Source organism: Prionailurus bengalensis, chromosome A1, assembly GCF_016509475.1.
Source record: "Prionailurus bengalensis isolate Pbe53 chromosome A1, Fcat_Pben_1.1_paternal_pri, whole genome shotgun sequence".
Classification (NCBI taxonomy): Eukaryota; Metazoa; Chordata; class Mammalia; order Carnivora; family Felidae; genus Prionailurus; species Prionailurus bengalensis.
In genome coordinates this window covers 130,684,851-130,698,392 of record NC_057343.1, presented here as the reverse complement: position 1 = coordinate 130,698,392, position 13,542 = coordinate 130,684,851, and the positions used below count along the sequence as shown (strand labels likewise).

Here is a 13,542-nt window from a genome sequence, read left to right as displayed (position 1 = left end):
TATACACTAGAAAGCCAAAGTGTGCAACCTTAACTTGGTACCTTACTAAACAAAGTCTTAAGAAGGATCAACAAAATATCGGTGGCAGGATCAAACAAGTGTAGAAGGTGTAAAACTGAGATGAAATCACCAGAAGATACACAGGAAAAGGGCAAAAGCTGAACCTACAGCAGCATTCCCTCTAAGAGTATTCCTTAGATATTAGTGTATGTGTCATCTTGGATAGTCACTATTCAAATGTATGTTTCAAAGGTTCTCCTCAGTCCTAAAGCAAAGAGGACTACTGGAACATTTAGCCCAGTGTTTTCCAAACTTATCCAGCCATGAAACCCTTTTTCTCCAGTAATACTCATTGGGATGTAATTAATGTTCCACTCTTAAAGTGCAGAATTAAATTTCTCTTATTTCTTTCTGAACAGATACCTCAAAAATGAGTAAAAGATTCAAAAAATTTCTCGATTTCCCTAAGAAAACTTAAGTGAAATTTAATCCTTTTGTAACACTTTCATAAAACATTTAATGTCTTCTGTCTGATACCTCTGAGAAAAGAGCAAATGTTTCCAACTGGGCAAAGAAAAACTTAAACCTATAAATACTTTAAAGGTATTACGAAAGTAAACTCATTCCAGCAAACAGTAATCTAAACAGTTTTATTAATAAACTTTTAAGAATTTAGACATGGTAAAATAAAACTGGATTCCCTTGTAACTTCCCATGTTTAAACTATTTAATAGTTACAGCATTATATTTAGAGTAAATTCCCAACTATTTACACAAAGTAGATAATGGCCAAGTGACAAATCCAAATAACAGTTCTATCTGCCTTTGGAATACATTGAGCTTCTACAATGGGTTTATTTATTTATTTATTTTTAATAGAGAAAGAGAGAATCTTAAGCAGGCTCCACACACAGTGCGGAGCCCAGTCCGGGGCTTGATCCCACAACACTGGGTTCATGGCCTGAGCTGAAACCAAGAGCTGGATGCTCACCCGACTGAGCCACCCAGGAGTGCCAACAGGTTTACCTTTCTAATTATGTTTTCCTTCACAGAACATTATTTTTCTGACCCTCTCTGACTCTTCAAAAAAAAAAAAAAATATTATGTCAACACTTATTATAAAGGAAACAATTCCAATGGCTAAAACACACACACACACACACACACACCACAGAAAGTAGCTTATGTACACACATGGAAATGAGAAAAGGATGGCCCAAGCTTTTGCTGAAAAACAGGCTGATAGAATGGGTTCAAAAAATTTTTTAAAGGAGTATACTGAGAAATGATTAAACAAGACCTCAGCCTAATTCGGGGGCAGAAAAAAAAATCACGTATTTTTACATAAAAATAACTTGAAACTGAGGAAAAGACAACTAGACTCCATCTTTTCAAGCCTATGCTAGGATCCAGTCTAAGCCCAACACAAGGAATATATACAGTAAGTTATGAATATATTCACTCGGGCATAAAATAAAGCCTCGCTTTGAGTGAGCCTCTCTTCTCTCCCTCTCTCTTCCTCTCTCTCGGACCCTCATGGGATTCTCTCTCTCCCTCTCTGCCCTTTGCCCACTTGTGCCCTCTCTGACTCTACCAAAAAAAAAGAATATTATGTCAACACTTATTATAAAGGAAACAATTCCAAAGGCTAAAACACAAACACACACCAAAAATCCCTTCAAAAATGAGAGACAAAGAAAAAATTAACAGTCAAGATGAACTAGATGATGGTACCTCAAGTATGAGAATGACAAAATCCATACTGAATAAGAAAAAAAAATATGTAAGCTAAAAAAGAATCTTTAAAAAAAATGTCATCTGACTCTACAAAACTACAGTTTAGTTAAATGTCTTTTCACTGACTCTTCGTGATAAGGGTAAATAATAATCAAAGAACTTCCCTCCCTTAAATCAAACTGCTTGCCAAGGAATAACTACAAGAGTGAAAGGTTACCAACATACTAAATCTATAAACTATTCTTGAATATGAAGCTTAACATAAATTAAACTTATAGAAAATAGTCTTAAAACATTTAAGGAACATACCACTAAGTCTTGATCTTGAAGCAAGTTACAAATTGCCTCATATAACATGGGTCTTAAGTCAGACTTGAATTTCACAGAAATCCACTGACCGATGAGCCAAATCACCCTGCGTCGCAATGGCTTATATCTGAATAGGGAAAAATCATGAAATTAAAATGGTAAATATTCTACAAAGTATACTTCATTTAGTGTATTTTATCATTTAAATTTAAAATATAGTAAGGAAGCAATCTATACTGTTTATATAAAAACTTAAAAGCCACTTCTAAATGTACCACAGTGCACATACTACAAAACCACCTAAGCTCTCAAATTTAAGTATCCTATCATAGAATGTGACTCATTATCAAAAATGATATTTTTAAAGTTGTAAAACATTTTCAGTAACAATATACCCATTTCTTTCTCTATGATCGTCTTTTCTAAAGGAAATGAAAGCTCTTTAAAGCAAGAAAAAAAGACCCACAAAGCTATAAACAATTATGTTTAAGAATTCTACCCATAAAGTCTCTTACTGATACTATATAAATTTTAGTGGCGAGATGATAACTGTTTTGTGCATAAATGGAATAAGCTAATGAAGATTCCACATTTTTTAGAAAATTATAAAATTTTAAGATGACTAAGCACATAGAAAGAACTGCTCATTAAAGTTGAAAAATAGTTGTTTAAGTATTCCCTGCCCTCAAAACGTTTACAACTCACCTAAAAGAATTAAAGAATGTAAAGCTATATACTAGGATTTCAGAAAAGGAAGAGAAAGGAGTGGGTGGGGGAAATGGGATTTGAATAGCCTTTAAGCTAAATAATACTTGGGTAGAAAATCGAGAAGATGCTATTTGAAGGGACGGGGACTGTTTAAACGAAGTCACAGAGGTGGAAGTAAACAAGACTTGTATACAGTGTAATGGAGGAACCACTGAACCATCAATTTTGAACTGAGATCTCCGAGACTGCTACAGTCAACATTCTATTCCGGATACAGAAAAGGAAGCTCAGAAAGTTCAAATTCTAAGTTCACTTAGATCACAGTCACTTCTGGGCAGAGTTAAAATTAGAAGTTAGTTTATTCCCCAAAATATGGTCCCTGGACCAGCAGCATCATTATCCTGGAAGCGTGACAGAATTATACAATCTGACCCAGACCCTAAAATATAACCTATATCAGGACGTGCATCTCAACAAGATCACCAACAGATTCATACGCATGTTTGAGAAATACTGGTCTAGATCAGCTCAGTCCAGAAGAAATATAATGTAAGCAAATATGTGATTTTACATTTTTTATTACCCACATTAAAATAAGTAAAAAGTAAAATTTTCATATTTTTATTTATCTCAATATATCCAAAATACTATCATTTCAACATCAATACATATTTTACACTCCCCAGGTTTTCAATTTAAAGTCATTTCATCACTTTTATTAAATTCATTTCAACTACTCATTAGCCATATGTAGCAGGTACTGTACCTGACAACACAGATCTAGAGTAAATAGCCTCTAGGCTTTAAGGAAAATCAAAGCACACATGTGTCTTTCTACTGAAGGCTTTCTGTAGATCAAAGGTTCACTAACTTCCTGTGGGCAGAGTCACAATACATCTTACTCACCACACACTTTATGGGGCATAGCAAATTCATGGCAAACTGAAAATATTCAATGACTGAATAAATGATTAACTCAACCAATAAATAGCAACTTATTGGGCAAAATTACTTTTTTAAAAAAATGTTTATTTCTAGAGAAAGAGAAAGCGAAAGCAGGAAAGGAGCAGATAGAGAGGACAGACAGAATCCCAAGCAGGCTCCATGCTGCCAGCACAGAGCCTGACTTGGGGCTTGGCTCGATCTCATGAACTGTGAGATCATGAGCTGAGCCAAAATCAACATGGAAGCCTTAACCGACTGAGCCACCCAGCCACCCATTGTCAAAATTACTTTTAAAGCATCTCCAACTCTACAGTTCTATGGCTCTCAAGATTTATAAAATGAGCCATACGTGGATATCTTCTATTCATTCATTATTGTAGTTAAAAAACGCTATCTAAGACTACATGCGACACATTCTGATAGGCACCACATCTACAGAAATAAATCAGCAGAAGAAAAAAATTATAGAAACTATGAGAGTCCTTTTCCCTTACATTTTGGTCACTCGGTACCTAAAATCAAGTAGTCAAGTACTTAAATACATATGAAACCTAAGAACTGGGAAAAGTCCTACTAAGTGTCAGAAAGGTCTGTCATATTCAATGAGGCAACACAACACAGCCCTAAAGTGTGTCCAAATTCTTTCCGCCATGGTGTCCCTTCATCCTATCTACCCTCTTCCAGACTTGCAGCATGCTGTGTGGTCCCAAGACAGTCAGCCACTTTTCAGGGCTACCCCGTGTGCTAGACTACTACTCACACCAGGCTCAGCTCATGCTAAGTATCCCACTGGCTTTCTTTTGTACACATTTTCTTCCTACATTTCAGCGACCTCCATCTTCCCTTACCTTTGCGTAAAATTTCCTCCTGCAAAGTATCTTATCTAACAACAAACATTTCATACTTGTGACAATTCACATGTGAAGTAAAATAACATAAGTGTCTTTATTTTCCTTAGCTGTAAACAGCACACCTTTTTTTTACACTTGATACTACCAGCTAAGTCATACTATAACTTTTTAAAAATTTTATGCAATTTTAATGTCTTGTCTTCATCAGAAAATTAAAAAGTAAAATAAGTATCTCATAAACACCAAATTTTATACTTGCCTATTGTGAATGACTTGTAATTCTGGAAGAAGTTGGTTTTTAAACCACTGATCAAAATCAACACTGTCAAACAGCTCATAAGCTGCTAATCCAACAGCATTATACACTACAAAGAAGATTTGAGGAAAAAAAAAAAATTTAATTTCAGATGCTGGGCCAAATGTTAAGTATCCTATGTAAGAAACTAATCCTTAGGAACTACTTTAAAACATGTAATATACTAATAAGGGAAAATTTACAATGTTAATCAGACAAATCACTTAAATAGCAATTTCAGAAAGATTAAAGTTTCTTTAGACACTTTTTCCTAAACAGCCCTTAGTGCTTTCAAACAGAAAATTGCATTCAATTAAAACTATTCAAATCAAATTATAAAAATTAAAAAGCAACATCTGCTTCCAAACAGTATTTTATGATCTGGTCCCTACATACCTACCTCTCTCCATCCTCATCTCTCAGCACAAACCGTTAAGGCTTTATGTTCCGTTCTGTTTAAACCAAAATACTCCCAGTTCAAAACTTAACTGCATTTGCTCCCTTTCTCTTCAAGTTTTTGTACATACTGCTCCTTCTGCCTGGAACTCTCTTCTCATACAGGCCCCCTCCCCTTGCTAACTCCCACTGATCCTGGTGTTCTCACATTACACTTCTTTAGGAGCCTTTCCCTAGGCATACCAAAACTCCTTTTGGTTTTCCAATGTACTACTTAACTGCCACCTATTTTAGAATTAATCAACTCGTACTATGTTATAATCAACGGTCTGCTTATCTCCCCCACCACACAGTTCCTAAATTGTAGGTACCCCTGTATCCCAACCTCCCAGAGTAACACCTGCCACAAACTAGACATACCAAATATTTATTACTCAAGAAATCAATGTTTTAAAATCACTTTAGTTTAACATACCAGCATCTTTGATTAATAGTGCATTCATATCTTCCACATTAGTGGGCCCTGTAAAAATAAGTTTTAACAAGGGTAAATCAAACTAATTTTTAAAAGATATTTGATTTCAACTCAATTTGTTAGTTTCCCATTTCAGTTAAGTACAAAAAATTTCATGATATTAAATATACATGGACATGTAAATGGAAAGCCTAAGTTTTGTAATCATCATGGAGAACACAGGTACAAGATGTAAAACCTTATTACAATTTTAAAAATCATTATAACATATTTGAAAAATGTTATGTCAGCAACATCCTAGCACAGTATATGCCACAAATTGCTAACTAGCACATAATACCTTATTATACCCTGATTTAAAAAAAAACCTCTTAAAAGAAAGAATAAAAAGATGAATCCCACAAAAGAAAAATTTTTAAAAAGAACAAGCACAAGGGTACCTGGGTGGCTCAGTGGTTAAGCATCTGACTTCAGCTTAGGTCATGATCTCGCGGTTTGTGGATTCGAGCCCCCTATCGGGCTCTGTTCACAGCTCAGACAGAACCTGGAGCCTGCTTCAGATTCTGTGACTCCCTCTCTCTCTGTCCCTCCCCCACCCATACTCTATGTGTCTCTCTCTCAAAAAAATAAACATTAAAAAAAAAAAAACAAGCATAGGCTATTCACACAAGCATCTCGAAATATAAAAACTAAGTCAGATCATTACATTGTATTAAAGGACGACAACACAACGAAAAGTGCCAACAGAAAAGGGAGCCATCATGTAAAGTGGAACCTTCAGAATAAAAAGGTGGCAGTCTCTGGGGCACCTGGGTGGCTCAGTCTTAAGGTTAAGCATCCAACTCCATTTCACCTCAGGTCATGATCTCATGGTTTGTGAGTTGAAGCCTCACACTGAGCTCTGCACTGACAGCATGGCGCCCGCTTGGAATTCTCTCTCTTCCCCTCGCTCTCCCTGCCCCTCCCCCACTCTCTCTCTCAAAATAAAAAAATAAGCATTAAAAAATTTTTTAAAAAGTTGGCAGTCTCACACTACTGTCCAGAAAGGAGTGTGTGATGGTTAAGCCATGAAAAGCAGTTTACTTAGTAAGTCTATTGCTCTAGGATACAAAGATTTTGAACAAGTTTATGAAAGCACTCTTCTGCTAAGTATGAATTCTTAAGCTCACCAGGCTAATACGCTGGAATAAATACAGCCCTAAATAAGCAAACTGCTCCACAACTAGGAAGAAAACTAAACTTCGTAATCACTGAAAACCTTATAAGCACCCAACAACTTATCAGAGGGTAACCTAAATAACTTATCCACTTTACTACAGTGGTTTAAACAAATAATAATAAATGCATGGGTGAAAATGGAAATGACATTCTCAACTCAATAAAAAAAAAGTAAGTTAAGCAGTCTAAATACCATCAAATTTAAGAATTTAGTTCATAACTATACCTTAGAAATCAATCCATACGAAAATACAATAACACTCAAATTCAAAACCTGACTGATAGTGTTCTTGCTTAAATTATAAACCAAGGGAAAAAAAAACTATCTATTAGGTTTCTGAGAGAACAAAAGCATGAAAAGTGAGCTACTCTCGCACAACTACAAACAAGATCAGGCATCTCCTTCCCTATGGCAGCTTCTCTTGCTGTTATTTCCTTGTATCATCATCTACTCAATCCTTCATCCCTTACTATGTGATTCCTGCCCCAACAATTCAAATAATCTTTTGTCTCAGGGGATTTTACTGCCTTCTGCCTCTTCCATCACTGGACACTTCTAGTAACATGCTCTTCTATCCAGGATTCACCCCAATACCGTTTCTTACATCTTTGCATTAGTTTTTTACCTGGCTTTTGTTGTAGGACCTTCACCTCTTCCTATGCTTAAAGGTGAAAATCTCAGCGTTCAGTCTTTGAACTTGTTTTTCTTCTCCCAAGCCTCCTTATACACACACTCCAAAAGGAAAACTCTATCTCCAACCACTACTAACAACTGTCTCCCTGTCATTAAGAGTCTAAAGTTCAGGATCATGTCTGATCACTTTCCCTTGCTCAGTAGTCAATTAGGTGCCAAAAGTCAATCAACAAACAGTTACTGAGTGTACTAGGCACTGGGAATTATGTGTGAACAAGACAGATATGATCAGTGCCCTCGTCCCAGAATTTACTATATAGCAGAGAAGTCAAAAATGATAAATCGCAGTTAATTAAGTAATTAATTACTTGTGTAGCTGCAAACAAAGATCAAATAACAAAATTTTCGCATTATCGTTCTCTCTTAAATCTGTTACCTTCTTTCCATTCCCACTACCACCATTCTGAGCCTAACATTTGTTACTCTCATCTTTCTTCCCCACTGCTTTCCACAGCACGCTCCAGGTAGACTATTTCCCCATCCAATATACTTGACCATGTAAAGCACTATTTCGCTTCTGAGGCTAGTGTGTTTATGAGAACAAAATCCAACTATCACGTTCAATGCCTATCTCAAGGTTGCCTTCATCAGTTGCCCATTCTTGTTTTCTGTCCTGAAAGCCATCCAACAGAAAAGAACACATTGCAGGAGACATGGATGGCTCAATTGGTGAAGTGTCTGACTCCTAACTTCGGCTCAGGCCATGATCTCATGGTTTGTGGATTACAGCCCCACAGATTCTCCCTCTCCCTCTCTGCCTCTCCCCTATTCTCTCTCTCTCTCTCTCAAAATGAATAAACTTTAAAAAAAAAAAAAGAAAGAAAAGAAAAAACAGAAGAACACATTCGGGTCTTTCTCAGATTTCTATTATATGGTGTAGCAAATAGTGCATTGCACATAGCAGGCATTCAAACTATTTTAAGTCAACAAGCATTAATAGAGAAAGTATCATAAAATATACCTCACCTTGAAGTGTTTGCATCATTTCTAGAAGTACAGGAGTAAGAGTCTGATTATATTCATGGAATATATCTATAAATAGTACTTCAGTGCAAGGCTAGAGAGGAAAAAAACCAAATTTCCAGTGACAACAATGGTATATTGTACTGATTAATTCTACAATAAAGAAAAGAATACCCATTCTTAAAATCCTAAAACTCCAAAAATGTTTCCAATTTCTGGTATTTTTACATAAAGTAGATTACAATGTTTATAAATATACTGCGGGGGGGTGGGGGGGAATCAAAATTTAATTTGATTTCTAACATAGAAAAAGTTTATTTCGCTATTTGAATCATTTAGCATTATGTATTCAAAAAGTAAAACTACAAAGAGAAAATAACATTTTTAATTAACAACTCCTTAAATTAAAAAAGCAATATGAAGCCACATTCATTTGCAGATTCAGTGCTGTAACGGACTACCCAGGAATTAATACATTAAGAATTATAAATTTTCTTAGCAATGACATAACAAGTAACAACCACAACTCATGAGTTCAATTCACTACACAGAATAGTATTCCTTTTAACAGACACAAACAGTAACAGAAGTCAATGTTAAGTATATAAAAAGAATGATTCTTTCTGGTTCTTAAAAGTACTGAATCACTACATGTTTCATGATATAAAAGAATTACACATTTTGAAGGTAGTATGCTTTATGTTTTAAAAGAAATCTTCTATACATACTGAAGCATGTACAGATGAAATGATATGTCACCTCAAATACTTGCTTTAAAATAATCCAACTGGGGTTGGGGATTTACTTATATGAAACAAGACTAGCCATGAGTTGACGAATAAATGAAGTTTGGGATACAAAGTTTAAAAAAATTAAAGTGGTTAATTTTTTTTTAATTTTAAAGCACTAATAATTTTTTTATTAATAATCTCTCTGGTTTTCCATGTAACCTTATATAACTAAAAACATTTACATGTTTAGAAAAATTAAAAAATCATGTAAATTCTATAAACACAAGTTTTCATTAAAAAAATAGTTCAGGGGCGCCTGGGTGGCGCAGTCGGTTAAGTCTCCGACTTCAGCCAGGTCACGATCTCGCGGTCTGTGAGTTCGAGCCCCGCGTCGGGCTCTGGGCTGATGGCTCAGAGCCTGGAGCCTGTTTCCGATTCTGTGTCTCCCTCTCTCTCTGCCCCTCCCCCGTTCATGCTCTGTCTCTCTCTGTCCCAAAAATAAATAAACGTTGAAAAAAAAAAAAAATTAAAAAAAAAAAATAGTTCAAAGACTACATTTGATAAAATTTTCTCAAATGTTGGCCATACCAATAATGCATGCTTAGAAAGCGTTCTAAAATTAAAAACTGTGGGCTGGTCTCTGAGAATCACACCAGGTGGTATAAGAAATAATGTATCAAAAAAAAGTGTTAGAATTACTGAAATACTTAGGAGAGGAAAAAAATCATTCCAGCCAAAAAGACAGTTTTCATTTTCAAAAACATTTGTTTCTTCAATGACAATTATTTTCCAATCAGTATGACTGTAAAATAAAACTTCTGTTTCCAACCCCCAACTTAACAACAAAAAATTTCAGGTTAAAATTCATAATTTAATTAAGTACTTTCCTCTCAATTTGTCTAGTTTAATGCTAGTTTAATTTGTCTAGTTTAATTCTTTAACAGAATATCATTCTCTACTAAGACTTACAGAAATATTAAGCATATTTTTGCACAATATTTTAAGCATGAAATTGACAATATTTTCCTGTCAATTTTTCTTTCCATCAATACTTACCCTCAAACTGTATTTCCAAGAATCTCCCCCTGTTTCTTCCACTGCTGTAATTAAAAATATGACCAATGATGCTCTCCAGAAATGCAATAATGGTGTTTCCAAAAATCAAGGTTTGGAATATCAAGATTTTAAATAACCAGTCTATTTCCATGAGTGGTTTTAAACATTTTACTGAAAGTAAATCCTTGGGAACACAACACCTTACACATATTTATTATAAACTACAGATCATATCTGTGAATATCAGTGTCCTATCAAGTGCTGACATAGCATTTGCACTTTCATTAAAAATTCTGTATGCAGGAAAGCTCAAAATGTTTGTCACTTTCAAAGTATCTGATATCATCTGATTGTACATAGTATAAGCATTCAAAAACAGCTATAATCCTGGTATTATTTCATCTCAATAATTTTTTTCAATATGTTTTGTAAATTAAAATAGTCACATTTTCCAAAAATTCCCAATATTTAAAGAAAAATTTTCAAAAAATAAAATACTTTAGGGGACTTTTACAGATAGAGGAATTCAGTGATTCATATTACATTACTATATATACTACCCAAAGAAAGCAATATGAAACAGAAGATTTTAGCTAAGAGAAAAAGCAAAAACACAAAAGGATACACTGTAATGCTGTATCTTCTAAATGAAACAAATTTATTTTTACATAACAAAAAGAGGGAGAGGTCTTCCAAAATGTTTAAGGCATTCTTAAATTATTAGGGAACATGAACAGAACTACATAAAGTCACCCAAAGGGATGAAAAAAGGTTAAAATTTAGCTTATGTTTGACCATGGCCGAAGTAATTTGCACATAGGCACTTTACAGACACACACCAGGTACTTTATTTATTAGGCAGACAATTTCTTGATTTTCTGTAGGAATGACTCAGATACATTTATTCTATTACTAAAATTCAAACAGATAAAAAAGATCTCCTGGAAAAATATTTTCATCATCAAAAGACTCATTTTAAATTAATATTTAAATAGGTGATCCATTCAGCAATTCAGAAATTTTCCAAATTTATTTTTGAAATAAAAATTTCTACAAATCAAGTATAAGACGGGATGAATCACACACCTCATAATAGAGACAGGAGGTGTTTTCGATTTAAACTATATGATATGTTCATAGGAACATCTAAAAATTTTAAAAGGTCTATCTCTGGAGAAAACTCCACATATTTGAAAAAATCATTTTCTGCTTTTGTTCCAATGGATAATAAAGAGAGGATATATTAATTGTTAAAAGCCATGACTCTCAGAACAAAAGTTTTGTATTAAAAATACAGTGTTATATATATCACTCAAAGAGACGATATGTATTTAGGAAAGGGGGAGAAAAGCCATGGGAAAACTGAAAAACTGATTCTTACTAAAGCCTTCTGGGTCTTCTTCCCACATTGTCAGTTCTTCTTCAGTTAACAGAAAATAATGAGAGACTAATCTTCTGCATATCTCTGTCAAAGTGGGATATGTAAAGAATGCCATCTTGATCTTATGTGCTTCTAAAGTTTCAGGACTGCTGTCTAGAAAACATAAAATTTCCAAGTTAATCATACAAACATTTTACCAAAATTGGATTATGTAACTTAAATGAATTAAAAATATACCCTTGGGGGAAAAGAGCAAGTGGTGTACGGATTTTCATTTTTATCAAGGGCAAATTTCAAAGACAATTCTTATTTGCCCCACACACACATCATCTTGTAGCCATCCTCTCACTACAGCCTGTACATTACCATGCTGTATTAACACACCACAGTGCAGTGACTTATATACATACATCTCTAAGATAATTTCTCATTCATCTTGTATACACACACACAAATGAATTCCGTGTCTAGAAGTAAACTCACTTCATATCAAGTCAGAGAAAAAATTTAATTGTGCAAATAAGTACAACATTAACTGCAATGGTTACTGGAGTAATTAATCCTAAACCGGCAGGCTTCAACTGCTCTTTGTGCTACAAAAGATAGTTACTAAGTGCATTATATGGCCTTTAAAGCAGCACTCACATATTAAAGTCTCTAACACTTATCTCTATTTCATGTAAATAAGATTTCAAAAAAATGCATAAAAAACCAATTATTTCACATATAAAATAAAGAAATAATAATCATTAAAAAAAAAAAAAACTACCAGTAAGGCATTACCTTCAAAATTTTTGGATGGCTTATAAGCGTAATTTTTTACAATCATCTTAATAAGATTCATGCATTGAACAATGAATCGCTCAAATGTAACGCCTTCACCAACTTCTGTAAATACATAGCTTACAGAAAATTCCAGTGATCTCTGAATTAGAGGAGTAAATGAAAACGGATGCTGATCCAAGAAGTCCAAAAGCTATAAAGAAAAAAATTAAAGTGTATTTACCCCAAATTCATATAGGAATATAATTATCCATAAGTACATCTTATAACTTGCTAATATACATCTGTAAAGTTTTGAACCTTGGTCACGAGTCCACATACATGCAGTTTTGCACGTAACACACATGTAATTGATTTCTTTGGGTATATCATATAATGTGGATTATGTCAAATTATATCTCATGACAGGTATTTCTATTACTTCTACTAGAGGGTCCAAAACTGACCCACTTCATAGTTAATTCAGTAAGAATGGGTAAATATGAAACAAAAATTCTAAGTATATAAAAGATAAGACTTTAAAAAGTAGTAAGAGGGGCGCCTGGGTGGCTCAGTCGGTTAAACATCCGACTTCGGCTCAGGTCATGATCTCACGGCCCGTGGGTTCGAGCCCCGCATCGGGCTCTGTGCTGACAGGTCAGAGCCTGGAGCCTGTTTCAGATTCTGTGTCTCCCTCTTTCTCTGACCCTCCCCTGTTCATGCTCTCTGTCTCAAAAATAAATAAATGTTAAAAAAAAAAAATTTAAAAAAAGTAGTAAAAGTAGTAAGCAAAATTATCCTGCCTTTCCTGCATGAATTGTATTTTCGATTCAACTTATCAAATAAGTTGATGAGTCAGATCTCTTCTTCCAGAATTTCTGCTAATAAATGCAAATACAATAGAATGTCATCATTCTGTAATCCCTTACCAAAAAACAGATCTAGGCCATGATCATGAACAGCTTCTAAAATAACAGGGGAAAAGCTGCTGGGGAACTTTAAAGAGCTCCCTCATCATTTT

The 13,542-nt window shown here is 34.4% G+C and overlaps 1 protein-coding gene across 2 annotated transcripts in view; it reads right to left on the bottom strand.

Annotated features, from left to right (window-relative positions):
- IPO11 (importin 11) overlaps positions 1-13,542 on the bottom strand; it is a 204,015-nt gene that overhangs the window by 127,367 nt on the left and 63,106 nt on the right. For both annotated transcript variants that reach the window (XM_043591102.1, XM_043591112.1), the window contains exons 10-16: positions 12,543-12,735; positions 11,760-11,912; positions 10,379-10,422; positions 8,595-8,685; positions 5,717-5,764; positions 4,810-4,915; positions 2,047-2,173 (exon numbers count right to left, since the gene is read on the bottom strand). In XM_043591102.1, coding sequence (XP_043447037.1) covers positions 2,047-2,173; positions 4,810-4,915; positions 5,717-5,764; positions 8,595-8,685; positions 10,379-10,422; positions 11,760-11,912; positions 12,543-12,735 — 762 coding nt within the window. The remainder of the gene's footprint in view (positions 1-2,046; positions 2,174-4,809; positions 4,916-5,716; positions 5,765-8,594; positions 8,686-10,378; positions 10,423-11,759; positions 11,913-12,542; positions 12,736-13,542) is intronic.